Source organism: Balaenoptera ricei, chromosome 3 (genome assembly GCF_028023285.1).
Source record: "Balaenoptera ricei isolate mBalRic1 chromosome 3, mBalRic1.hap2, whole genome shotgun sequence".
Lineage (NCBI taxonomy): Eukaryota > Metazoa > Chordata > Mammalia > Artiodactyla > Balaenopteridae > Balaenoptera > Balaenoptera ricei.
The window spans coordinates 175,327,578-175,354,629 of record NC_082641.1 but is presented as its reverse complement, the minus strand read 5'-3'; the positions used below and the strand labels follow the sequence as shown (position 1 = coordinate 175,354,629).

Genomic DNA, 27,052 nt, shown 5'->3' with positions numbered 1-27,052 from the left:
CTTTCCAAATTACCAGGTTAGATTGTGCAGCTATTCCCATTGGGAATTTGTCCTACAGATACCCTTGAACGTGGGTGAAACCACGTGCACACATGGTTACTCACTGCAGAAGCCTGGGTAGGCCAAGGATTAGAAATGATTACATGAACAAATGCCGATGACATTTGAATGATGAGCTACAACACAACCATAAAATAGAAAGAGAAAACACTGTTTGCCTCCAAGGCCTATTATGTGGGGAAAAAAATAGAAACGATACTGGCTAGAGCTCTATATAGCAGCACATACTATTATTTTTGCGAAAAATGGGGAAATATAATATGTGCACAGATTTCCTTGTATCTGGATAAAATGTCTCTGGAAGCCAAAACAGGAAACCAGATAACATTAGTTGTCTCCCGGGGAGGTGACAGTGGTGGCTGATGGACAGAGGAGGGAAACATTTCACTGCCTATGGTAATACTGCCTTTAAAAAAAAAAAAAAAAAAAAAGGAAGATTTACAATTATAATGAATATTTAATTTTAAAAACTGTTATAAAAAGCAAATATCACTAGAATAGTGTGAAACTGTCCAGTCAGGGGAGCTGCAATGAACAGGGTCTTAGAAAATCCCATGGGAAAGAAATCTAACTGCCTTTCACAATGTGGCAGACCCATCTCAAGTATACCTGTTAAGCAGAAACACGTTGGCAAACACCAGATTAACAATAATATCAAATGTTTATTGAGCAGTTGTTTGCATATCTCTCTGCTAAGCATTTGACAGATACGACCTCATTAGCTCTTTTTTTTTTTAAATTAATTTATTTATTTGTTTTTATTTTTGGCTGTGTTGGGTCTTCGTTGCTGTGTGCGGGCTTTCTCTAGTTGCAGCGAGCAGGGGCTACTCTTTGTTGCAGTGCGGGGCCTTCTCATTGTCGTGGCTTCTCTTGTTGCAGAGCACGGGCTCTAGGTGCGCGGGCTTCAGTAGTTGTGGCACACAGGCTCTAGAGTGCAGGCTCAGTAGTTGTGGTGCATGGGCTTAGTTGCTCTGCAGTATGTGTGATCTTCCCAGGCCAGGGATCAAACCCGTGTCCCCTGCATTGGCATGCAGATTCTTAACCACTGCACCACCAGGGAAGCCCTCATTAGCTCTTGACATTAGTCCTACAAGGCAGCAAGCATGACCATCCCAAGTTCATAGTTGAGAGCTAAGGCCCAGAGAGGGGAAGCCACTTGCCTGAGGTCACGCAGCGAGAAAAAGGTGAAACTGGCAATCTCATTTACATGGCATGTGGTCCCCCAGGTCCTTTATTGATACATTTAACATATATCTTGAGGGCCTTCCGTGTTCCAGGCATTGGTCTAATTGCTGGCTGGTGATTTAGAGGTGAGCAAAGGTTCAATAGTTGAACCTGACTTCTTCTGCAATGAGTTGCTCTAGCTGCAGTCCCCAGGGGAGTGGACACTCACTGAAGAAGGGCCCAAGGACCATGCCTCTAGCAGAGGAAATATGAGTTTTTAACCAGTTAGGGGAGATAGTGAGCTCCAAGGGCAGGAGCTGGGGGAAGATAAAAAGATCGGATTCAAGGGCCTGGTTAGCTCCTTGCTTGTCCTGGGTCCCTCAGGAGCCTGTGTCAGGCTCATGATCTTGGAAGGTTCAATGGTTTGAATGTTTCTGTCCCTTCAAAATCACTATGTTGAAATCCTGACACCCAAAGTGATGGTATTAGGAGGTGCATAGGTCATGAGGGTGGAGCCCTCATGAATGTGATTAGTGCCCTTGTAAAAGAGGTTCCAGAAAGATGCCTTGCCCCCTTGGACCTTGTGGGGACATAGTGAGAAGGCATAGGCTATGAACCAGTAAGAGGGCTTTTGCCAAAATTCAACCATGCTGGTGCCTTGATCTTGACTTCCCAGCCTCCAGAACTGTGACAAATAAATTTCTGTTGTTTATAAGCCACCCAGTCTGTGGCGTTTTGTTATAGCAGCCCAAACGGACTAAGACAAGGAAAGTCAGTTCAGAGGGGTGGGGCCTCCAGACAGGGGTAAGGCACAGGGAGTCAGTGAGGCTGACCACCCCCTCTTGGGCTCCTCTTAGGGTGGGGAGCAGGAGGCCCTCTCTTTGGGTACTGTCTGCTCCAATCCCCCCAAGCAGAGCTGCTGGCGGGCTTCAGCAGACACTGAACACTGAGGGTGGCTGGCCTTGGTATTTCTCGTGGACCGTTTTGAGGATGGGTATGAGGTTCTGGAAGGTCGGGCGGAATGAGGCCTCTGCTTTCCAGCAGTTCTTCATGAGGCAATAGATCTGGGGAAGGAAAAACTGAGGCTGTGATCTCTGCTTTCTCCCTGGTCCGATGGTGGGGGCAGGGGGAAAAGGGAGGGTCTCACCTCACAGGGACATTTCTCTGGCTGTGGCAGCCTCTCCCCTCGTTCCAGCAGCTCAGTGAGCCTCAGCACTGTCATCTGCCCCTGGGTGAGGCCTATGAGCTCGATGAATTTCTACAGAAGAAACAGGACAAGCTCTTTTTAAGAGGCGGGGCTGCCTAGATAGAGGTCAAGAGCCTGAACCTGGACGGCAGGAGTTCTAATGCCATCTCTACCACTTCTCAGCTGCATAACATTGGTCTTATGACTTCGCCTCTCTGGGCCTCAGTTCTCTCATCTGTAAAATGGGTGATAACATCTACCACCTGGGGTTATTGTGAAACTTAGATAAACTAATATTCATAGAGTAAGTCTGAATTAGGTGCTTGCTATTATTATTAAGCCTCAGCAAGTTGTTTTTGCCTGTTCAGAAACCTTTTTTTTAAATTCTCCTATAAAGGCACTCTGATTGGCTTTGGGAATAAACCCCTAACATACTCTAGGCTCCTCCCCTCAGCCAAGGACTACACAGCGAGTGGCTCCCTGGAGGGCACGTGAGCCAAGCTGGGCCAATCAGAGAGTCCTGAATTATGTTGGAAAGAGAAAGACCCTCCTCCCCTCAGCTGAGTCCACTGTTGCCACAACAGAGGGAAGGCTTGCTTGAGAAATGCTACCAGTGGTTAAGACTCGGTGCTTCCACTGCAGGGGGCACAGGTTCGATCCCTGATAGGGGAACTAAGATCCCACGTGCCGCATGGCACGGCGAAAAAAAAAAAATGCTACCACGGAGAAGAGCAGAGCTGAGAGATGGAGAAAATGGGATTCCTGATGGCATTTGAAGGTCTAGATCAAGCCATGTTCCCACTGTCCCCTTGGGGTTTGCAAATGGCAGAATAAGCCGTTCCTATTTGAGTGGGTTTCTGTCACAATCCAAGCCCTCTGCAGTGTAACTGGCCCACTTTACAGAATGCGACTGTGAGGCTCAGGTGGGTTAAGCTCTTGCTAGGGTGGGGGAGCTGGGAACTGAATGCATGCCTCGCTAACTCCTCTAGTATGGGGTCGGGGTGCGGGCCTGGCTCTCACCGAGGGGGGGCTCTGGGTGGAGTCACAGTAGGTCAGCAGCTCATACATGGTGACCCCAAAGGACCAGACGTCGGATGCATAGTAGAACTTACACTCCTTCAGGCACTCCGGGGCATACCTGGGGAGAAAGGGCACTCAGGCCTTGGGCCAGACCAAGCTGGAGTCCTTACCTGAGGCTTAGGAGCCCTGTGGCCCCAGCTAGGGCCCCACCCTTAAGAGGGGGTGCAGTGTCACTTGACCAAGGCCCTGTCGTCTGAGACCCCAGCATCCATCTCCTCCACCCTGTCTGCTCCAGGTGACCCTGGCGCCCCTCCCTCCGGCTGGGTCCCGCTGGTTACCAGAACACGGGACTGTCCCCATCCTCGCGCACGCAGTAGTACTCGTGGCCTTCGGGCACGGCCTTGGCGAGGCCGAAGTCCCCAATCTTGACCAGCCTGTTGTTGTCCAGCAGCACGTTGCGTGCGGCCAGGTCTCGGTGCACGTAGTGCTGCGCGTGCAGGTAGGCCATACCCTGGGGGCGGGGCGAGTCAGGATCAGCGCGGGGGCAGGACCGGGCCTGGGAAGCAGTGACCAGGATGGCTGGGGGACAGTCAAGTTGGCGGGGACCGGGCGCGAGAACGGGCAGGATGGCGGGTGGGGCCAGAGCAAAAAGGAGCAGAGCCGGACAGCAGAGGTGGAGCCACATGGGGGGCTCCCCTGGGGCAGGGGGCGGGAGAATTGGGAGAAGCCGGCCTGCCGGGCCTGATCACGTCAGCAGTGGGCATTAGCGGGGGTGGGGGCCCGGGCCAGCGGGGGTGTGGCCAGGTGATCGGCAGAATGGACAAGGATGGAGGAGAGCAGGCCCAGGGGGGTTGGCGGGGTAGATAGGAAGCTCAGGCCAAGCCAAAGAAGGGGGCAGGTTCTGGCAGCAGGGGCAGGCAGGCCCACCTCGCAGATCTGCTGGGAGAAGAGCAGCAGCTGGGCCAGCCCGACATTGTGCCGGGGCAAGTAGTCTCGGAGGCTGCCCAGGGGCACGTACTCCATGACCAGCTGTACCGACTTCTCGCCTGACACCGGAGAGGAGGGGCCCGTAAGGGTGGTAGAGACCTGGACCACAGGCTGCCCACCCTGCACCCCCTATCCCAAGGTGGGGAGGGAAAACCAAGATCCATCCACACTAGGACCAGTCCTCAGGTGGGGCGGACCCATCCTGAACCCGTCCACAGGCAAGGGAGCTGACTCCCACCCATCCTGGCCCCAGCAGAGCGCCTAAGGATGGAAAGGAGGCAGCCGGGCCTCGCCCACCTTGGTGTCTGCAAACTGCATCCTCCAGCCTGGGACTGAGAGGCTCTAATTGGCCAGGTCCTCCTGGCCCCGCCCACCAAGCCACACCCAAGACATAGCCCCACCCTGTTACATCTCTAGGCCCCGCCCACCTTGGTCCTCGCAGCAGCCCTTGTACTTGACAATGTGCTCGTGGTAGAGTGTGCGCAAGATTTCGATCTCTCGCCTCCAGCCTGTACGGAGCTGGGGACCGCAGTCTGCCTTGAGGGCCTTCACGGCCACCATCTCACCAGTGCCGTCATTGGTTGGATCATAGCAGTACAGGCTGACCTTTCCGAAGTGACCCTGGCCGGAGCGTGCAGGAGCGTCAGCCCCACCCCCAGCTCCCCAGGCCCCACCTCCAGGCAGGTTTGTTTGGAAAATCCAAGGCTCCACCTACTCCATGTGGATGGGTCCCCTTGGGGCCGAGGCCTCCCTTTCAATTCCCGGGGGCCTCCCTTGAAGCTGAGGGTCTCTAAGGCCAGGGCCTTCTAGCAGCCCATGCCCCGCCCCCGGTCCTCCAGGCCTCGCCCTTACCTCACCCAGATCCCGGATCTTTTTCAAATAGCGCTTGTGGAAAACCGTAGGATCTGACGCCGGTGAGTCCGGGTTCACAGACAAGACATCAACGAGATCTGGAAGAGCTACAGTGGGTGAGTCTGGAACACAGCCCTTTCCCCAAAAGGGTCCACACTTGGGGACACAGAAAGCCAGCTACTGCTATCCCCAGCATCTGATCCCAGAGATAAGGAAACTTTTTTTTTTTTTTTTGCAAGGGCTGGAAAATTCCACTTCTTGTCCAAAACACAGAGTTGGCTGCACACATAACCAAAACCTGGGATGTTCTGAGATGGGGTAAAGGGCACAAACTTTTCATTAATAACCAAAAAATTTGCCAGGGTCTAATTCATCCAAAGAAGCTGTGGCTCTCCCCAAGCAAAACATAAAGGAGAGCTCGAGGCTTCCCCTCCCCCTTACTTAAGTGAATTAGAAACCGGCACACACCCTAAGCCACGGTACAGAGACTTGGGTGCACCATGCCCGAGTCAGCAGGGATCCCAGCCCCTCCCCCTCTCCAGGGTCCCCGCCCCGGAGTGAGGCTCACTTTGGGGCTGCAGCTGAGTGAGGTCACGCAGGATGGTGCGGAAGGATGGCCGCTGGGCTGGCTCATAGGTCAGGCACTGGCTGGTGAGTGTGGCCAGCTCTGGGCACGAGGGCTCAGGCAGCTTGTGCTGCTTCTGGTAGAAGCGCTCTTTCTGTTGGAGAGGGGACCGGAAGGAGTCAGTGTACACCCTCAGTCCCCTTCCCCAAGAGGCAGAGTCAAGTCCCCAGAGCAGGGCTGGACCAGCCAGGTCCTTGTTCTTGTCATTCCCATTTTACAGATGAGGCCACTGAGCCTCGGCAATGGGATGCAGACTTGCCCACCACCGCAGAGTCAGGATTGGAACCCAAGTAGAGCAGACTGTGCTGTGCTGGAGCATCTCACACTTGGCCCTTCCTGCCCTGACTTCCACGCACCTCTGCTCCCAGGACGCTTTTGCATACTGCAGCTCCCTGAATGCCCCAAAGCCTCCCGGCCTTTGCATAGGCTGTGCCCACCACCTAGGCTGCTCTTCCTAGCCTGGGACACTGTGCTATTTCTGCACTTAGATTGAAACCTCCTCTGGGAAGCCCTGCCCCATCCCTCAGCTGGGTCAGGGGCATCCTCTGGGTCCCCTTCCTCCCGACAGCCTGTGCCTCCCCCTTGATGCCCTGGTCACTCTGCCTAAAGCATGTGATCTATTTGCTTTGTGCCATAACGACCTTATGAGGTTGGGACTGCAGTTCACTGCAACTGACAGGTGACCTCATGGAGCCCCAGGGAGACGAGGCTGCACAGCCAGAGGGGAGGCAGCTCTGGACCCTGAATGTACCCTCTGGACTCCTCGGCGGTGCCAGCCCTCTTTGTGGGAAGGGCCCAGGGGTCCCCTGGACATACCTCCGAGGGGCTGCGGCCCTGCAGGGGGGCCTCCCCATCGAAACAGATCTCCAGGAGGGTGGCACCAAAGCCCCACTTGTCGGCTGCAGTGCTTAGGCTGTTGGCTCCACCGGACAGGCACTCAGGGGCTGTCCAGGGGATCCGCTCCACCCGTTCTGGGGGCCAGAGTCAGAGGTCAGCAAGGTAAAAGGAGTGGGGGAAGCCCGTCCCTGTGCCCAGCCCTGCCTGCGTCCTCACCCTCCCTGGAGAGGGCGCTCAGGCCCACGCCGGGGTCACTCAGCTTGATGAAGGGGCTGGTGCCCTCCGCCAGCCCCAGCCGTGCCAGCAGGATGTTCCGGCCACACACGTTGCTGTGAACCAGGCTCTTGTCTTCCTGGGGTGGAGGGGAAAGGGAGCGTGGCCACTGGGGGCTGTAGACCCCACCCCTACCCCATCCCACACGGTCCCCCCAGGGACAGCCCAAGTGAAAAAGACAATCACGGTCATTATGGAGATGCCAATCCATTGTCATAGTGACAAGGCAGCACTGGGTCTCCAGTGGGTCCTTCCTGTTTTCCCAGTGCTGGTGGCCAAGGCTCTCGGCCAGGGACAAAAGGCCAGAGGACCCTACTGCGGTCCTCAAACCCATGGCAGGCATGCTCCTTCCCCAGGGCCTTTGCACTGGCTGTCCCCTCTGCCTGGAATGCACTTCCTCCAGATACACTCACAACTACCCGCCTCTCCCCCCATCCCATGTCACCTCCAGGTCACCTTAGTGAGGCCCTCCCCAACCCACCTGTTTAAGACGTCACCTCTTCCCCAAACTGTATCAAATCCTCATCTCCACCTCTGCTTTTTTCCCCACAGTTCTTGCTACTTACTGGCATATTATGTAATGTAACATACTAACTATTATTTCTCGTTTGTCCCTCCCAACTAAAATGCCAGCTCCCCAAGGACAGAAACTTCTGTCTGTTTTGTTCTCTGTTGGGTCCCCAGGGCCTAGGACAGAGCCCAGCACACAGGGGGTGTTCTGGAAACTGGGGTGACTGGACCAGGAAGGGCTGGGGAACAAATGGCAAGAGTGACAGAGGCGACTGCCACAGGGCCTTGGACACCAAGTGGAGGAGGTGGAAGAGACGGGAGCCACAGGGGTGCGCGAGCAGAGGAGGCTCATGGGAAGATCTAGTGCGTAGACGGATGCGTTCAGGCCTCCATACGCAACGTGGGGGCTGCCCTGGCCCTCCCCGCCCACGCAGGCCCCGCCCGCAGCCCACGCACCAGGTAGCTGAGGGCGCTGGCCAGCTGCTGGGCCACTGCCAGCTTCCAGGCCAGGGGCACGTGGCCCCGCTCCCGCCGCAGCCACACGTCCAGGGGTCCGTGCTCCACGTACTCCGTCACCATGATGTCTGCAAAGGCCCAGCCACTGCAGGTGCTGCCCACCAGCTTACCCTCCAGGGTGCCAGGGGGCAGGACGCAGGGGGGCTGGGATTGTAGGTGGGGAAGGTGTCGGGCAAGGGTGCGGGGGGAGGCTTGGGGGCGACTCTGGGGAGAGGAGGAATGCAGTACAGAGGGCAGGCGGAGGTGGGTGCAGGGTGAGGCCGAGATGAATGATGGCATTTGGGTCCAGGGTGGGGCTGGGGTAGAGAGGAGGCTGCGAGTAAGTGACAAAGGTCAGGATGGGGCTGGGGAACCGGGGGGAGGGTGCAGACGAGCGGAGGGAGTGGAGCTGGAGGTTGGGATCCCACAGGGCTGGGGGTGCTTGTGCAGTGAGAGGTGTGCAGGGTCGGCACGTAGGCCAGCGTTGGGGGGAAGGCAGGAGAGATGGACACATGGCGTTGAGGTCGGTGGGTCTGGGGGCTGGCCGTGGGCGCCCTGTACAAGGAGGTACACACAGAGTAGCGGGAGAGGTGGGGGAGGAGCAGGGGCTGAGGTCTGGGAGGATCGGGGTGGCCAACAAGGCTGGGGTCTGCATGCTGTCACGGTATTGAGGGGGTCAGAGGATGCACAGGGGCTGGATTGTAGAGGTGTTTGGGTGGTAGATGGAGCTAGGGATGCAGTCTGGAGTCGGGGTGTAGGTAGACGGTTGGGGCGTAGCCAGGGATCAGGGAGCTGCTAAGGGTCATGGTGTAGACAGGGTTTAGGCTGTAGGTGAGAGTCGATGGGCACAGACTGGAGTGCGTTCAGGGGTCGGGGTGTAGGTCAAAGGTCAGTGTGCAGTCAGGGATAAGGATGCAGGTCGAGAGTGTAAGTGAGGTCGGGCTGTGAGTGGGGCAGAGTGGGGTGGGGTGTGTGTGTACGTTGGGGGTGGGGCAGGACCCACTCACTCTCGGAGCCGTGCACGTAGATGCCGTGCACGAAGACCAGGTGCACGTGGGAGACCTGGCTCATGAGGCTGGCTGTCTCGTAGAAGGCCTGTGGGGACGGGACAGGTTAGGGGGCTGCAGGCCCTGACCCTGACCCTCTTCACCCTGCCGCCCATCCCCTGGCCACGCTCACTCACCAGGGCGATGTCATGGTGACTGGGATCTAGCACCTTGAGCACCACTCGCAGCTCCTGTTCACAGCCCGCCCCGGGCATGGGGGGTTCCCCGCCATCCACCTTGTCCTCCTCGGGGCCTCCGCCCCCCACTCGCAAGAGGCCCTCATACACATTGGTCCTCGTGCCCTGGCCCAAGTGGGACAGCTGGGGGGACATGGTGTGGAAGATCTCCATGACAACAGCTCCAGGCGGCCTCCCTGGTGCCCCACGCCCGCAGGGGCCACCCCTGCGCCACGCACCTGGGTGATGTCTTCCTGGCGGACCCGGTGGAAGCTGAGATGGCTGAGGTTGAGCGGCCTGCTGCTGGCCCGAGGTCCCCGCGTGACGATGAGGTTGGAGATCTCTGGGGATGGAAGCGGTCCCTGAGGGCTGGCACGGAGGGAAGAGGCCCCCCCTCCCCCGCCCCGTGGCACCCCCGTCTTGGTACCTCCTGGCCGTGGCAGGCAGCAGTGGCGCAGGGAAAAGCAGTCGTCGCCGGCCCGCAGGGAGCGGCCCTGCAGGGCAACCCGCAGCTCGCGCACGCTGGGGAAGGACCGGCCCCAGCCCTCCAGCGCGACAGTCCCAGCCTGCAGCTCGATGGGGAACTTCCGTAGGTGCAAGCCCTTCACGCCACGTGCCTGGAGCGGGTGGCAGCAGGGGTGAGGGCGGTGAGCAGGGGTCCAGGCAGGGAGCACGCCCAGCCCCAGCCCAGGACCCCCGCCCCAGGCCCACCTGGTCGCGCTGGGCCACCGTGAGGATGAGGCGGTTGAGGTGGCTGGTGCTCCAGTGGATGAGGAAGAGGCCATCCCCGGGCTGCAGCTTGGCCAGCACAAATGGCTCCCTGGGCGGGGGTGGGGGTGGGGGAAAAAGGGGCACCATCAGGACACCTGGGGGCACTGCTGGGCCCACACCTGGCAACAAGGACACACAAAACCTGCCCAGCAGGGCACACTCCCAGCTGGGATAAATGTCAGACACAGCTTATGTGGTGACACTGTGTCTGAACACACACACGCATGTAACACTGTCCCATGCATGAAAACTCACACACAGACACAGGTACCGGAACAGGCACACGCTCGTGCGTAACAGCTGTGGACACCGTGGCTGACAAGATCACACACACACATACACACACACACACAGGAAACAGCCATCAGATACCAAATGGGCACACACCCAGCCATAGACACTGCCACTCCCAGGGTGACGCACAATGCACAGTCTGCCACACACCAAAAGGAAAAGATCACAGACAGAGGACTTCCCTGGTGGTCCAGTGGTTAGGACTCCGCGCTTCCACTGCAGGGGGTGCAGGTTCAATCCCTGGTCGGGGAACTAAGAAGCCACATGCCGCGCAGTGCGGCCGTAAAAAAAAATGAAAAAAAAAGTATGAAAGATCACAGACACAGCCGCTGTGTAACATAACAGCACAGGGGCACTGGCATCCCAGACCCAGAGGTGACAACGGTCATAAGCACAAACAGGTACCACAAGGTGACACAGCCACACAGACTCTGACAGTTACATACGTCGTGCCATAGACTGAATGTCTGTGTCCCCCCAAAATTCCTATGTTGAAGCCCTAACCCCAGACCAAGGTGATGACATTAGGAGGTGGGTCTTGGGGAGGTGATCAAGTCATGAGCGTGGAGCCCTCACGAATGGGATTAGTGACTTATAAAATGGACCCCAGGGACTCCCCTGGTGGCGAAGTGGTTAAGAATCCGCCTGCCAATGCAGGGGGCACGGGTTCGAGCCCTGGTCCAGGAAGATCCCACGTGCCGCGGAGCAACTAAGCCCATGTGCCACAACTACTGAGCCTGCACTCTAGAGCCCACGAGCCACAACTACTGAAGCCTGAGCACCACAACTACTGAAGCCCGTGTGCCTAGAGCCCATGCTCCGCAACAAGAGAAGCCACCGCGGTGAGAAGCCCGGGCACCGCAACGAAGACCCAACGCAGCCAAAAAATAAATTAAATAAATAAATTAAATTAAATAAATAAATACATAAAATAAAATGGACCCCAGAGATCTGGCTCACCCCTTCCACCACATGAGGACACAGCCAGAAGACTGAACTTCGGTTATGTAACAGGAGATGGGGCTCTCACCAGACACTGGATCTGCCAGCACCTTGAACTTGGACTTCTAGCCTCCAGAACTGTGAGAAATAAGTGTCTGTGGTTTCTAAGCCACCCAGTCATTGACATTCTGTTACAGCAGCCCGAATGGACTAAGACACACGCTGACATGGCCCATAGACCCCGTACGGCCACAGCCCTTGAGAGGTGAAACGACCACTTCACCCTCCTCTGGTGTAGAGACTAGGCTTGGAAGGGTGAGACCTCTTAGACTGACCCAGGGGCCAGTCCCAGTGTCACAGGTAGGACAGGGGACACCCAGGCACAGGGCCAATGACCAGACAAGCTGATAGTAACAAACCCCAACCCGGCAGCATACAGGATGGCCACACACACCTGATGACCACATAAGCCCTGACACTTCACATTCTCAGCCCCACACGTCCAAGCAGGCGTGCTCAGACAGCGATCCACAAGTACCAGGACAGACACATGCCTGCAGGGGTGTAAACACCCACACGTATATCTGAACAGCCACCAGCGTTTGGACAACGCATAGCCCAGCAAAACTCACCAGTCCTGTCACGTGCAAAAACACACACTGACAATTTAAAACGCAGTTGGAGGACTTCCCTGGTGGTCCAGTGGTTAAGACTCCGCGATTCCACTGCAGGGGGCACAGGTTCCATCACTGGCCGGGGAACTAAGATCCCGCATGCCACGTGGCGCGGCCAAACCAACAACAACAACAAAACCAAACAAAACGCACTCGCCAGAGTAGTGACACAGCTGCATGCCAAATGGACTGTTAAACATGCAGACATGCACGGTGACAGTCCCAAACCCAGGCACTCTCAGCATGACATGCCGTCCATGCCATTACAGGTGCCCTTTCTCCCCCCATAACCCCTGGTTGCACACATGCACGCGTCGCACGTGCACCCACGTGAGCACCCACTGACGTGAACGCATCACAATGCAGTATGAGCAAATCCTTGCACGTGTACATGCACGCACATACAGACACATGCATGTGCACACTAGACACGAATGCTCTCACACACGTGCATGCACACCCACCCACACTCACATGCACACACAGGCACACACACACACTGACATGTACACAGTGCGACATGAATGGTTGCACACACATGTGCACTTATACACATGGGTGAACACACAGGCCTTCACACCCTAAGACACAAATGCACACACTAAGACACCGACATGCACACACCTTGTTCAAACCCCACGGTCCCTAGAGCTCACTGCCCAGTTCACAGTCACCACCACGCAGCCCACCCACGCTTCCCCCCCAGCCCCGGCACTCACAGCAGGGGTCCGTGGATACCGTCCTGGATACTCGTCACCAGCCGTGGAGGAGCCACCTCATGGCATAGGTAGTGGCTCGAGTCGGCCGTCAGGCGGAAGTAGCCATCCACCAGTGACACCAAGGACAGGGCCGCAGCCCGGGAAGGCAGGGTCAAATCCTGCAGGCCAGGGGGGGCGGCGGCGGGGAGGACAACATCAGGCAGATGTCACAGGCCAGAGGCTCCCACCGCTCCCCAACCCTGCCCACCCCGGCCAGCCCGGCCCCCAGCCCCGGGCCCCACCAGGCACTTGTTGTCCTGACAATGGATGCTGACGCGGCGTTCTTTCAGCACCACGTGGGTGATGTCCTGGAAGTCGCAGAAGTAGGCCCATGGGGCCTCCTGAGGCCTGTCCACGGGCTGCCTGCCCACCTCCTGGGCCTTGGCTTTCTTCCCAGATGGGCCAGCATGGGGCATCCTTCTGCCGCCACCACCACCACCATCACTGGGACCCTGGAGACCAGCACGTGGGGCAGGTGAATGGAGCAGGGCAGTGCCTGTTTTAGTCCCGCTGCACTTTCCCCCAGGGGAGAGGCGGGAGCTGGAGGGACCAGGCATCCCCCCCATGAATCCCAGTGTCACAGGCTGGACAGGAGACCCACCCAGAGAGATACACATGCCAGAAACTGGAACTTCGGGGAGAGTAGAATGGAGGCTCCTCACCCTCTCGGCCCCAGATGCCAGACCCTAAAAATCAGGTCCCCAGGGGGGCAGGCAGACAGAGGACACTCCCCAAGAAACAGACCCCCAGGGACTTCGCTGGCGGTCCAGTGGTTAAGACTCCACTCTTCCAATGCAAGGGGCACAGGTTCGATCCCTGGTCGGGGAACTAAGATCCCACATGACACGCCACGTGACCAAAAAAAACAAAACAAAAAACCAAACCAAAACAAAAAAAGAAACAGACCCCCAGGCACAGACTGACACACCCCAGAGGCACGTGGGGGAAAACCACCTTCAGAGGACAAGGCCAAGGCTGAGCAAGAGCGCGCCAACCCCAGCTGCCCTGGACTGCCGGATGGAAGAGGCGCCCCACTCACCTCTGCCTGCACCAGCCGCCACCGGATGCCGTCAGTGCCCGACACCAGCACCTCATGGGTGGGGGGTCCGGCGGCAGACTCGGGCCCGGGGTCGGGAGGGGCCTGTCCGCCAACCCGGATGTAGCAGGGCTCCCCCTCGGCCTGGGCCAGTAGCTCTAGGTGGCACACGGGCACGCGCTCTGTGCCGAAGCGGGGCGCCAGCCGCTCGAGTGTGGCCAGGTACTTCACCATGACAACCTGCCGCGAGAGGCAGCCCGGCTGGAAGGCCCGCAGGAACTTGCGGAAGATGCTCCGCAGGCGCAGCCGCGTCAGAGCGTTGTGCTGCCGGATCTGCTGCCGGAAGGAGCGTGGGATGCAGTCCTTGAAGCTGTGGGGACGACCAGGAGGGGCCAGTCAGGGGCCGGGATTGCAGGCCTAGCTGGGTGACGTGGGGCAAGTGGCTTAATCTCTCTGAACCTCAGCTGCCTCGTCTAGAAAAACAGATAGGCTGCAACCTAAATGTCCATCGACAGATGAATGGATAAAGAAGATGTGGTACATATATACAGTGGAATACTACTCAGCCATAAAAAAAGAATGAAATAATGCCATCTGCAGCAACATGGATGCAACTAGAGATTGTCATACTGAGTGAAGTAAGTCAGAAGGAGAAAGACAAATACCACATGATAGCACTTATATGTGGAATCTAAAATACGACACAAATGAACCTATCTAAGAAACAGAAACAGAATCACAGACATAGAGAACACACTGGTGGTTGCCAAGGGGGAGGAGGTTGGGGGACAGATGGAGTGGGAGGCTGGGGTTAGCAGATGTAAGCTTTTATGCATAGAATGGATAAACAACAAGGTCCTACTGTATAGCACAGAGAACTATATTCAATGTCCTATGATAAACCATAATGGAAAAGAGGATGAAAAAAACAAGAATGTATATATATGTATAACTGAATCACTTTGCTGTATAGCAGAAATTAACACAACATTGTAAATCAGCTATATTTCAATTTAAAAAATATTAGGGGGGGCTTCCCTGGTATCGCAGTGCTTAAGAATCTGCCTGCCAATGCAGGGGACACAGGTTCGAGCCCTGGTCCAGGAAGATCCCACATGCCTCAGAGCAACTAAGCCTGTGCGCCACAACCACTGAGCCTGTGCTCTAGAGCCCGCAAGCCACAACTACTGAGCCCATGCACCACAAGTACTGAAGCCCAAGCGCCTAGAGCCCGTGCTCTGCAACAAGAGAAGCCACCACAATGAGAAGCCCGCACACCTCACCGAAGAGTAGCCCCCGCTCGCCACAACTAGAGAAAGCCCGCACGCAGCAACGAAGACCCAGCGCAGCCAAAAATTTTAAAAATAAAGATAAAAAATATTAAAACTGAAAAAAAAACACAAACAATAAAAAAACAGGCAGGCTGTCATGAAGGTGGAAAGAGAATGCTATAAAGGGCCAGCACAGGGAGGCCAGGTGGTGTCTGGGCCCAGGGCCCAGGACTTTGCAAGAGACTATGGGTCGGAAATCCCAGCTCTTGGGCAACTTCCTTAAGCTCTAAAGGGCTCTGTCTTTTCATCTGTAAAATGGGATCAAACAGTGCCCACTTCTAGGGCTGATGAGAGAATCAGGACTATTGATTGGCATAAAATAAGGACTATGTGAGTGTTGGCTATTATTATTATTGGAGAAGTCGCTATTGTTTTGATCATTAATATGTTTATCAATAAAAGGCACAGCTCTGGGAAGCCACTCTGCTCTTCACAAAGCCATACCCTTCACCCCTTCTCCTGCCCTGCACCTGCGCACCAGCATAGCCCACTCAGATAACAGATTTCCAAGCCTCACCCTCCATGTCCCAAGCCACCTCTTCCAACCTTTGAATAGAAAGATCCTAAAGGTCAAGGTTCTAGCTGCCTTCTGCCCCCACTTCCAAGCTTTCCAGGGCTCCCTAGTGCCCTCAGGGAAAAAGGTTCCCTGACTAGTGCCTGGCCGTCTCCTGCACTTGGGCAATCACATTCCGAGTTCAGTTCCCCTGGAAATGGGCCTTTGCCACCTCCCGCCTCTGGGCCTTTGTATATGCTGTTCCCTCTCCCTCGAATGCTTGGCCAAAGCAATCCACATCTGGATAAAGCCAACTCAACCTTCAGATCTTAGCAGAAATCACCTCCCCCCAGGAGAATCCTCTGATCTCCAGGCTGGATAGGGTCCCTCCTCTGGGCTTCCCAGCGTCCTGGGCTTCACTGTCACAGCCTTAGTCCTCCAGGGATAACACGACAGGGATTGAAAAATATGTGCTTTAAGAACTGCAAGTCCTGGGAAATTCCCTGGCGGTCCAGTGGTTAGGACTCAGCATGGGTTCAGTCCCTGGTTGGGGAACGAAGATCCCATAAGCTGTGTGGCGCAGCCGAAAAAGAACTGCAGGTCCTGAAAGACCCATTTCTCTTGCTGCCTCCTCCAGGCAGTGTGCCCTGATTGCCCCAGCTCTCACTGCAGTGGAGGCTAGCAGCTCTCCAGACTCCTGCCTCCTTTTTTCCCTTGAATTCTAGGGAGTTCTCCAAGCTCACCCTGCTCCAGCCACACTTCCTCCACCATATATCAAGCATGGTACAATCTTAGGGCCTTTGCACTGGCTGATCCTTCTGTGGAGAATTCTCTTCTCCCAAATACCCACCTGGCTCCCTCCTTCACTTCCTTCAGATTTTTGAATTTGAATGTCACCTTCTCAGTGAGGAATTCCCTGATGACCCAGTTTGGTTTTTTTTTTAATTTAATTTTATTTATTTTTTATACAGCAGGTTCTTAAGATGACCCAGTTTTAAATTATACGCCCCTCATTCCCTGACACACCGCTTCTTCCTCTTTTCCTGCTTAATTTTTCCCCATTGCACTTATCATCGTCTAAAACACTATACATTTTATTTTTGTATTTTGTTTATTGCCTGTCTCCTTCATCAGATGTGACCTCCAGGAGGGCAGGGATTTTTGTCTGTCCTGTTGGCTGTTGTGTCCCCAACACCCAAAACTAGTACCAGGGACTTCCCTGGCGGTCCAGTGGTTAGGACTCAGTGCTTTCACTGCCAGGGCCCTGGGTTCAATTCCTGGTCGGGGAACTAAGATCCTACAAGACGCTAAGCACAGCCGGAAGAAAAACAAACAACTAGTACAAGCATACAGTAGGCGCTCGATAAATGTTTGTTGAATGAATGAAGGCATGACAGTATGCAAGGTCTACCCTGGCCACCAGATGCCTGGGCATGTCTACCCACCTATGCAGTGTTCCCGCCTCATTCTCAGATACCTTATCTTCTTGGCCACCTTCTCAAGGGGGACACCATGGCAGAGAGCGAGGTGGCAGAGGTGCAGAAAGGCCATGCCCAGGCTCTCGTTCTGAAAGTGGTGGATCTCCTCCTCGCTTGACAGCTCCCACAGCGATGCCACGTCATTTACAAACTCATGCTTGCCCTGGGGATGGGGAATCAGGCAGAAAGGGAGGCATGAGAACCTGTTCACTCCCCAGCTTCTGGTCACTTTGGGGAAGGGAAGGATCCCACATGTATGCCTCCTCTGCCCAACCCTATGCCTGTGGCAGACATCACTAATCCATCACTGCACTATTATCCCTACAACCATAAGAGTCTCAAAACCCTTTGGTTCAGGCAGCCAAAGGATCCCAGATGGCATGAGTTGAAACCTACTAGCTATAGCAAATTGGGAGGGAAGTGAGGACTCCTCATTTGCAACCTCCCGCACAAACAGTCTCACCTCCCCAGCCCTGCTCACACCTGCTCAAAGAGGTACTCAAAGGAGGCAGGGTCCAGGAGTTGCACCCCCTGCTCTGCCTGTTCTGAGGAAGGCTCGGACCCTGGGGGACCGCAGCGGTACACAGCTGGCTCCTGGGGATGCATGCCATGCCAGTTCCGGAAATAAAACCTGCAGGAAGGGAGGGGGCACACCTGGGGTTTAGCACAGATTCAGACCAGGTCCAGGAAGGTGGGGACAGGGGAGGGAGGGGACAGAACGAAAGCCTTCCAAGGGGACTTCACCCACCTCATGCGGAAGTGCAGCATCAGGCTCGAGTCTCTGGACATATCCAGGACGTGGTTTGGAGGCAGCCAGACCTGGGCCTGGACATCGAAGAGGGCAAAAAGATTGAAGCAGGGTGGAGTGATGCCTGGACAGGGGAGAAATGAGTCAGGAGTCAGTGCCTGCTGCTGTTAGCCCTGTGGACCCCCAGACCCACTGTCTCCCTTCACAATCCCTCCCTGGGCCTCCTGCCTTGCCAACAGAAGACAATGCAATATGTAAACCATCCTGTGGCCTCACAGGAAAACTACATTTCCCAGCCTCCCTTGCAACTAGGATGGAGGCATTGGGCTGGTTTTTGGCCAGTGGGATGTGGGCATAAGGGATGTACATTTTTCCAGGCCCAGAAATAAACTTTCCTGCCATCTTCGCTGCCCCAGTGATGTTGGAAACCCCTTATGCCTAGTGGTGAAGCTATAAGATAGAGGGGAACCATCTGACCTGCATTAGATTTTAGGTAAATTGTCATTGTCTTAACCCAGTAGAATTGGGGGCGCTGCTTGTTACTACAGCAAAACCTATCATAGACTGACTAACACAGCTCTACAGACTGCTGGCACTTTGCCTGGTCTCTCTCTGAACTCCAGACCCAGAGAAATATCCAACTACCCCTTGGCTGTCTTCCTCTAGACATCTCAGGCCCCCTGAGATGTGCCTTGTTCCAAACAGATCTCATCTGAGGTCCCCAAACCTGCCCCCTCTCTGCCGGACTTCATCCTTGTCCTCAACTCATCCCACGCCCTCCACATCAGATTGGTCACAAGTCCTGTTCTTTCTGCATCCTTCATCTCTCTGGAATCTACCCACTTCCTTCAAATCCAAAACTCAGCCCTAGTTCAGCCTCCAAACTTACTGTCATTCCCCACACTGGCTGCCCAAGCATCTATTTTTTTATACACATCACTTAAAAATTGTATCTAAAATAGTTCAGAATTATTTACTTATTTTTATTTTTTTATTTTTAATTAAAAAAATTTTTTTTCTTTCTTTCTTTCTTTGTTTTGGCTGTGCCGGGTCTCAGTTGCGGCGTGAAGGATCTTTAGTTGTGGCATGCAGACTCCTTAGTTGCAGCATGCATGCAGGATCTAGTTCCCCAACCAGGGATCAAGCCCGGGCCCCCTGCATTGGGAGCACAGAGTCTTACCCACTGGACCACCAGGGAAGTCCTTCAGAATAATTTATAATCACCTAAGTACCAGCCACAAGAAAAAGAATAAAACCTGGCAAGTACAACTGAAGCCCCCACCTACATCCACCTCCTCTCCCCTCCCACAAAGAGGTAACCATACTCCTGAACTAAAGTTTATCATTTTCATATTCTCTATCACCTAGCTTTGAATGTTATAAATTCAAATGCAGTATTATACCATTTGCTGCAATTTGTTTTTTCATGCTACGATAGGTTTTAAGCTTCACACGTGATATGTGTAACTTTGGTTAAATTCCTTTTTCCTGGCTGTATAGTATTCCAGTGTTCAACCATACTGCAACTGATTTGTGCATTCTCCTATACACAGACTTTGAGATGGTCTCCTGTTTTCACTAAGATAAATGAGGCCACTCTGAACATTCCCGTGTACATCTCCTGGAACACATGAGCTGAGTGTCTGTAGAGTGCATATCTAGGAGTGGAACTGTGTGCCCTCAGGGAATGTACATTTCAACCATGTTAGACGATGCCAAATTGCTCTCCAAAATCATTGCATCCGGGAATTCCCTTGTGGTCCAGTGGTTAATACTTGGTGCTTTCACTGCCGAGGGCCCGGATTCAATCCCTAGTCAGGGAACTAAGATTCCACAAGCCGCATGGCGCGGCCAAAAAAAAATAAAAGAAAGGAAAAGAATCATTGCATCCAAGTGTACTGCCCCCCAAAGAAGGAGCATGCCTTCCTATGAGACAACTTCCTAAAGAACCAATCTGTTTCACTCTCTGGCTTAAAACTTCCATCACTCCCCTTTGCCCCCTGAGAAAGCCCAACCCCCTCAGCACTGAATAACCATGACCTGGACCCAGACAATTATGCTCTGCTTTCAATTCCTACTTCCTCTTCCAAATTCTTAAAAACTATGCTCCAGTTACTCTTAAGATCTTTTGCTTCCTCAAAAAGATCAGGTTCTCTGGGTCCTTGGCCAGGCATGTTTCACACCACCCAGCAAACCAGTACTTCTTTAAGAATCTGCCATTGATGGGAAAGTACAAGGTGTTATAGAAATCTACCAGAAGGCCCCCATCCAGTTGTGGGACAGGCGGTTTGAGAGGACGTCCTGGAGGAAAGGGTATGTAAGCAAAGTCCCCTTGGAGAGACCTTCTCCTCCTCCGGCAGGAGAAATTAACTTTGAAGCACATCTGCTGCAGGCTCTCTCAACCATTCCATGCTTCACTACTGTTCCTGGGGAAAACTTTAAGCCCTAAACTCCTCTCTCTGGGGTTTAAAACACTGTAAGATCTGAACCTGGCTGACTTCTGCCCCATCACCTCCTACTTGGAGGCCCTTACTCCCACCCTCACCCGCCACAGTCTGCTCCCCCTACAGCAGCCAGAGATCATCTGTGACACTTGCGTCCAATTACATTCCTTATTCACTCACAGTCCTCTGTGGCTCCCATCTCACTTGGAGTAAAATCCAAAGTCCTCCCTGAGGCCCAAGAGGCCCTGTACAACCTGTGCCATCACCTGCTTGCCCTCACCTATTCCTGTCTCCCCTTCACTCACTCGGCTACAGCCACACCGGCCTCCTCGCTGTTGCTGGCAAGTTCCCACCTCAGGGCCTTTGCACTTGCTGTTCCTGCTGCCTGGCGCCATCTTCCCCAAGCTATACCTGTGGCTCAGTCCCTTATCTCCTCAAGTTTTAAATCTTTTCCCATGATCTCTGGCCTCATACAGTTTTCTTATTTATTGTGTTTCTTGTTGATCCCTATTAGAATATCAGCTCTACAAATGTAGTAACTGGGGGCTGGCACACACTAGGTGCTCACTCAATGTCCGCTGAATGAATGGACAGACGACTGGATGGATGAGGCCCAGCGGCTGCCAGCACCTCCACCCCGCCATGGGGCTGATGCCCGGGACTCACCGACTTTGTGTGCAATGTGGATGCAGACCTCCTCCGCAGTCAGTGTGGCCTCGCTGAAGGTGACCCAGGGCTCCCCGCCACCGGGGCCGGCCCAGTGCAGAAGCACCTTCAGGCCTCCTCTGGTGGCCATGGGCTGAGCTCCATCCCCATCGGGCTTTCTGCCCCGGGTGGTGGCCCCCCATTGGCACAGAGGCATGCTCTTGACAGCTGGCTTGCCTGGGAAGGAACATCTTGTCAGCCCCAGGCCTCAGCCTGGAGGCCCCTTTGAGCACCTCAACCTTCCAACCATCCAGACTGAGGCTTGGGGGGAAGATTCTGGACCCCTGCTCGCTGTGCAAACTTAGGCACCCAATTCCCCTTCCTGAGCCCCAGTTTCCACAACCGTTTGATGGAGTTGGGGTATGTGTCCCCACCTACCAGATCAGTCATGAACAATAACACCACCAAACCCCTTTATTGGATGAATTCACCAATATAAAAATCTGCTCTGTCCAGTAAAATTTTTTTTAAAAAAATCTGCTCTGAACCCACCTTTCCAAAATAACCAGGCAGACAGGGGTGGCCAGACAGACCTGGGGGTGAATCCTGTGTCGACTCAGATGAGTCACTTAGCCATGCTGGGCCTCAGTTTCCCCATCTGGAAAATGGAGATGCTGAGAGTGTTGCCATGAAGAGATGGTTGTGAAGTTTCTACATTCTTTTTTTTTTTGTAACTTTTAAACTAGAGTTGTAAGTGAATTACGCACCACTGTCACCATATTACAGATAGGTAAGGACTTACTATTGCCATTTTGTTGTTTTCTGGTTGTTTTGTAGATCCATTGTTCCTTGTTTCTTATCCTGCTGTCTTTCTTTGTGTTTGGATGTAATTACTATAAGATTTTTCCTTTGTGGTTACCCTAAGTTTAATGTTATAAGTTTAAGACATTTTATGAGCCTTACATAACATACCTTACACTTGTAACACCCTATTTTAAGCTAATAACAGCTTCACTTCGATAGGACTGGTAAACATTATACTTTTCATTCTCCTCCACCTCATATTTTGATTACTGCTGTTACACTTTACATGTTTTTTATATTGTGTAACTAAAACAGATTATTGTATTACGGTTATTTTTTCTACATCCTTTTTTTTTTTAAACTAGAGTTGTAGATCAATTAGGTTGTGACGTTTCAACACAATTCTGCACATCACATGTTCAGTACCTTGCTACAGGCATGAAAAAATAACAAATATGATAAAACCAATAATGAAGTCATTATTGGTTTTATCATCATAATCCTTTTTCTCTTTCAAGCCGAGATTCCTGCATACCACATCTACCCCCACCAGCGACCCCAGTCCCTGCTGGCTCCCTGAGCGGAGGAGGGGCTGTGTTCAGCGGTTTCCCCAACAATCTGGAACTTTTCTAGAGTCAGGCCCAGGGCTCAGGCCTCCTGAGGTCTCCAGTATTTGCAGGGAGGGGCTGTCAGCGATTCGACCTATGTTACTGATTTAAGACAGTGATGGGGGAAAAGAGAAGGTTGTAATAGGACAACGTCGGAGTCGTCAAGAATCAACTCCTCTCCGAGCCTGTTTCCTCATTTAGAAAATGGGCATAAAACAGTCTCTCTCTCAAAGGGTTGTTGGGAGGATTCAGTGAGGTGAGACAGGGAAAGGGCTCCGCACCGGGCCTGGCGTGCAATAAGTGCTTGATAAATGTTCGCTATTATTATCTTATTAACGTTCGAGATAAGATCGTGGGGATGGGGTTTTGCAGGTGTCCATCTCCTCCTTCCTCGTCCCCACTGGGCCCAGACCCAGCTTTGAAGATGAGGTCTGGGTGAGGTCCGCAACCCCCGCCCCCCAACAGAAAACTCCAAACCCTGCTGGCAGGGGCGGGAACCGCGACGTGTACCCACCGGGCATCAATCAGTCCCAAGGCAGCGTGGGGGCTTCTACCGACCTCCTGCAAAGGGCAGTCCCGCCGGCCGCATCCTTCTTGATGACCTCCCGGGCGCGCCCCCTCCCGCCCCACTCCAGACTCACCGTTTCCGGGGAACTCCGGCTCCAACCTGGGACCCCGCCCAGCCCAGCCGCCAGGGACAGCCGCTGCTTGATCGCCGCTGGGACACCGCCTCCCATTGGCTGCCTGAAACGGGCACACTCATTGGCGACCGCTCTGTTCCGCCCCCTCGCTGCTACGGCGGCATTCCCATTGGTCCCGGCTTCATGTTTCGCTCAGCAGGGGGCGGGCGTGTGAGATCTTCCCGCGCCACTGCGACTTCCATTACCCACGCGGGCGGTGGGCTTAAGTCAGGCTTCCGGACCTGACCTTGGTGCAAGCCCAGGTCCTCAGCTCGGCAGTCTTTCAGTCCTCCAACTCCCCTGCCATATGGCCCTACATCTGTGCTGCCTTTCGTCCCTGTCTGCCTGGCCAGCCCTGCTTCGCGGCCTGAGACCCCCTTCCTCTACGGGAGGCATTTCCGGCCCACCAGCTCACATCCCTTTTCTGATCACCCGTAGCCCTGTCCTCTGCGGGCCCCTTGCTCTCAAGGTAGCAGCTTGGACGTCCCACCTGATCCGAGTTCTGACGCCTACACAGCAGGTCGCTGCCCTTTTACAGAAAAGGCTATGCGCTGAGCGTTTGACACGCGTTATCTCATTTGATGCTAGCAGTAGTCCTCTGGGGACTCTTATCCCCATTTCTCAGAGAAAGAAACTGAGGTCCAGAGAGGTGGCAGACTCTCTCCTTGACCAAACTGTAGTCTTCTGAACCCTCTTCTCGACTACTCCTCAACCTTGGCCGCAGTCCTGTCTTTGGCCTGCACAGTCCAGTCTGAGCAAAAAATCCTTCTAAGTTATCCCCCAACCCTTGATATCTGATCAAGTTTCTCATTCCCCACCATTGATGTATACATCCTTGGCCTCTCTTTAGCAAGAATCCCCCTACCCTCGATGTCTCCATGGACCGCCTCACTCTGCTCTTTGGCTGTCAATCCCCAGCTGTCTTTGCTGCATTCAGAGCTGAGCCCAATGCTTCCCCCTTTTGCAATCCGCCTATTGCAATAGTCCTGAATAAAGTCTTCCTTACTGTTCTGTGAATGAAAAATATTGCCTGCCATATCAATAAACAAAGGATGTTGTAGCCATCAAGCCATCACATTACAGCCCCCAGATGGTGACCCCGGAGGGAACTCAGGATAGAAACAGGATGCCCACCATCAAGCCATCAGCCACAGCACACCACACCACACCACACCCCCACCCCCGCAATGATGCACCCTGAGGAGACTCAGGATGAGAAAGCCCAGGATACTGGCCCTAGATAGCTGAGGTGCCTATCAAAGGAACGACTTCAGTGAGCCCAGACTCTTGCATCTTCCCATACATAGAAAAGTGCTAAATTCCTTAACTTGAGATAGTTGGTTTTCTTTAATTAACAATAATCTTTTGATGTTCCAACTACCTGGTCTTTGATGCAAAAACTCCTATATATCCTAGATCCCCACTTGCCTCTTCAGAGCAATCTCTCAGAGTTATCTGAGATGCTGTGTCCCATACTTAATCCTCAGTTTTGTCTGCTGAATAAAATATAACTCTCAACTTTTAGGTCATGCTTTTTTTTTTTTCAGTCGACAGTTTTTAACAAGTGTCAGAGTAATTTTTTTCTTTAACAGAGGCTAAGTAACTTTCCCAGGTTAGTTAGTTTCCCAGCACAAAAGAGCAGAACCAGGTTTATTTCTGAAGTTGGAGCCACAACTGCTGTGACCAAGGGCATGTGGCTACTCATCTCAGTCTGAGAAAATGTGGGGACAAACCGACTCTTCTTCACAGGGCAGCTATGGAGATTCAATGTGAAGTTGTAGATAGAGACTTAGCCTAGCACCTGGAGGGTAGTGAGTTCTAGGATCTTGGGAACTGGGGAATCAACAGTGATGCATCCTGACAAGGGAATAATTTGCAACTGGGGGAAAAAAAAAAAAAAGAGGAGCTCTGTACTGATATGGAGACATCTCCAGAGTGTCTGTATATTTCATAACAGAGAATGAAATATATAGAATAAAGAGAATGTGTTATATTTCCCTGTGCCTGCTCAGCCCACCTATGGGAAGACTCAAGAGAAATATAGAAATATTGGTTAGCTCAAGGAAAAAAATTTCAGAGAATCTCAGGAAAAAAAATCTCACATTTGTCTCACACCAACCTTTGGTTCATCAGCAAAATCTCACCCCTCCTGGTCCAGCCCCCATCATCACTTGCCTGGACCAATGCAGTTGCTTCTATCCTGGTCTGAGGCTCCTCCCCTTGCCCCTGCCCACCACCACCTCCTTGTCTATCCTCCCTGCATCACCCACAGGGCATCTGTGAGCATCTGAGCACAATCTCTTCTCCTTTATAGATATGTGTGATCAGGCCCAGAGCCTGATTGTGTGGGTTACAGAATTGTAAAACCATTTAAATGCTCAGGGTCTCTTATGCTAAGGTAAGGGCACTGACCGGGGAGGAGTGAGTCTCTGAGGTTTGGAATGGGAATATTGGGCAGACACAGATGACCCTGAGAACTTTGACCCCATCAATACACTTGTCTGAAGGAGTTGGCCCTTCCACGTGTGATATTGTGATATAACAAGAAATATATATTTGGTCTTCATCCCTGATTCCTGGCACAGAACTTCAAAAACTCTTGAAACTTCTTGAGTGAAAGAGCTGATAGCATCATGTTTTGTTATAGTATTTGGGTTTAGTTCCTGGTTCCTGGCTCAGAGCTCCTAAAACCCTTGGAATTTCCTGAGTGACAGAGGTGAGAGGTGAGAAAAACATCTTTTGTCTTTCGTAATAAGCCTGAGCAACCATACCCAAGTTTATGCTAATGAGGTGACTCATGGATGGACTCATGGGTCAAACTAAGTGAAGCAAGTCAGATAGAAAAAGACAAATATCATATGATATCACTTATATGACGAATCTAAAAAAAATGATACAAATAAACTTATTTACAAAACAGAAACAGACTCACAGACTTAGAGAACGAACTTATGGTTATGGGGGGGAAGGGTTGGGGGAGGGATAGACTGGGAGTTTGGGAATGACATGTACACACTGTTATATTTAGAGTAGATAACCAACAAGGACCTACTGTATAGCACAGGGAACTCTGCTCAATACTCTGTAATAACCTAAATGGGAAAAGAATTTGGAAAAGAATAGATACATTTATATGTATAACTGAATCACTTTGCTGTACACCTGAAACTAACACAACACTGTTAATCAACTATACTCCAATATAAAATAAAAATTTAAGGGACTTCCCTGGTGGTCCAGTGGCTAAGACTCCGCACTCCCAACGCAGGGGGCCCGGGTTCGATCCCTGGTCAGGGAACTAGATCCCACATGCTGCAACTAAGAGTTAGCATGCTGCAACTAAAGATCCTGCATGCCTCAACGAAGATCCCGAGTGTGGCAACCAAGACCTGGCGCAGCCAAATAAATAAATAAATATTTTAAAATATAAAAAGAAAAAAAAAAAAACTTTCATGAGCTTCACCCGTGGGCTCAGTTTTAAAGAAAGAACAATAATAAAACAAACCAAATACCCAAGCCAAGAAATAAACCCTCACCACTCCCCAGAAGCTCCTCATTCTGAATCAGCAAGCCCATCTTCCTGTCCCCTTCACCTGCTATATTTTTCTTAGCAGACTTTATGACAGTCTGACATTCCACTGGAAGTCTCTTTGAGCACTGGTTTTAATGCCTGGCTTCCATTCTAGAATGTCAGCTCCACAAGGGTTCTCCACGGTGTTCTCAGTGCCTGGAATTGTGCCTGGCACCCAGTAGGTTCCAAGAAGCTGGTGGAGTGAATCATCTACGGAGATGTCTAGGCCGGGGCTACTGTCCTACTCTGCTGTGGAAGGGCTGGCCATGGTCTTCCGGCCTCAGCTTCCTCTTTGCCACTAGGACCGCAGCAGCAGAAAACCAAGTGTGCCAGATTCTTCAACAGCCAGCCTGGGTGAGGTCGGTTGGCCTCGCTGGGCCTGGAGGCCGGACTACAGAGGGCGGGCTGGACTTGGGACCTGCTGTCTACTGCCCGAGGAGGGACCGGCAGGAAGTGTCAGATAGGGTGATTAATGATAACAATAATGGTAATAAACCCAGCCATAATAATAAACTCTAATAATAGTTCACATTTTTCTAGGCTG

The 27,052-nt window shown here is 53.0% G+C and overlaps 1 protein-coding gene across 7 annotated transcripts; it reads right to left on the bottom strand.

Moving 5' to 3' along the window:
- Positions 1-702: 702 nt before the first annotated feature.
- Positions 703-22,972, bottom strand: TYK2 (tyrosine kinase 2). 7 transcript variants are annotated; one of them, XM_059918446.1, is made up of 26 exons: positions 22,772-22,892; positions 21,648-21,765; positions 21,398-21,503; positions 20,867-21,082; positions 17,757-17,880; positions 17,492-17,639; positions 17,008-17,171; positions 13,710-14,076; positions 12,913-13,122; positions 12,632-12,789; positions 9,943-10,051; positions 9,659-9,848; positions 9,471-9,574; positions 9,193-9,375; positions 9,017-9,104; positions 7,971-8,098; positions 6,948-7,083; positions 6,711-6,865; positions 5,838-5,988; positions 5,270-5,376; positions 4,846-5,038; positions 4,358-4,476; positions 3,769-3,941; positions 3,431-3,548; positions 2,372-2,482; positions 703-2,288 (listed from the first exon to the last, which is right to left on the bottom strand). In XM_059918446.1, exons 4-26 carry the CDS (start codon positions 21,060-21,062, stop codon positions 2,154-2,156), a joined length of 3,567 nt encoding a protein of 1,188 aa, XP_059774429.1. In that variant the 5' UTR covers positions 21,063-21,082; positions 21,398-21,503; positions 21,648-21,765; positions 22,772-22,892; the 3' UTR covers positions 703-2,153. The 7 variants fall into 7 exon arrangements, with proteins under 7 accessions (XP_059774429.1, XP_059774430.1, XP_059774428.1 ...); XM_059918447.1 differs by lacking the exons at positions 21,648-21,765; positions 22,772-22,892 and adding an exon at positions 22,899-22,972; XM_059918445.1 differs by lacking the exon at positions 21,648-21,765.
- Positions 22,973-27,052: the final 4,080 nt, after the last annotated feature.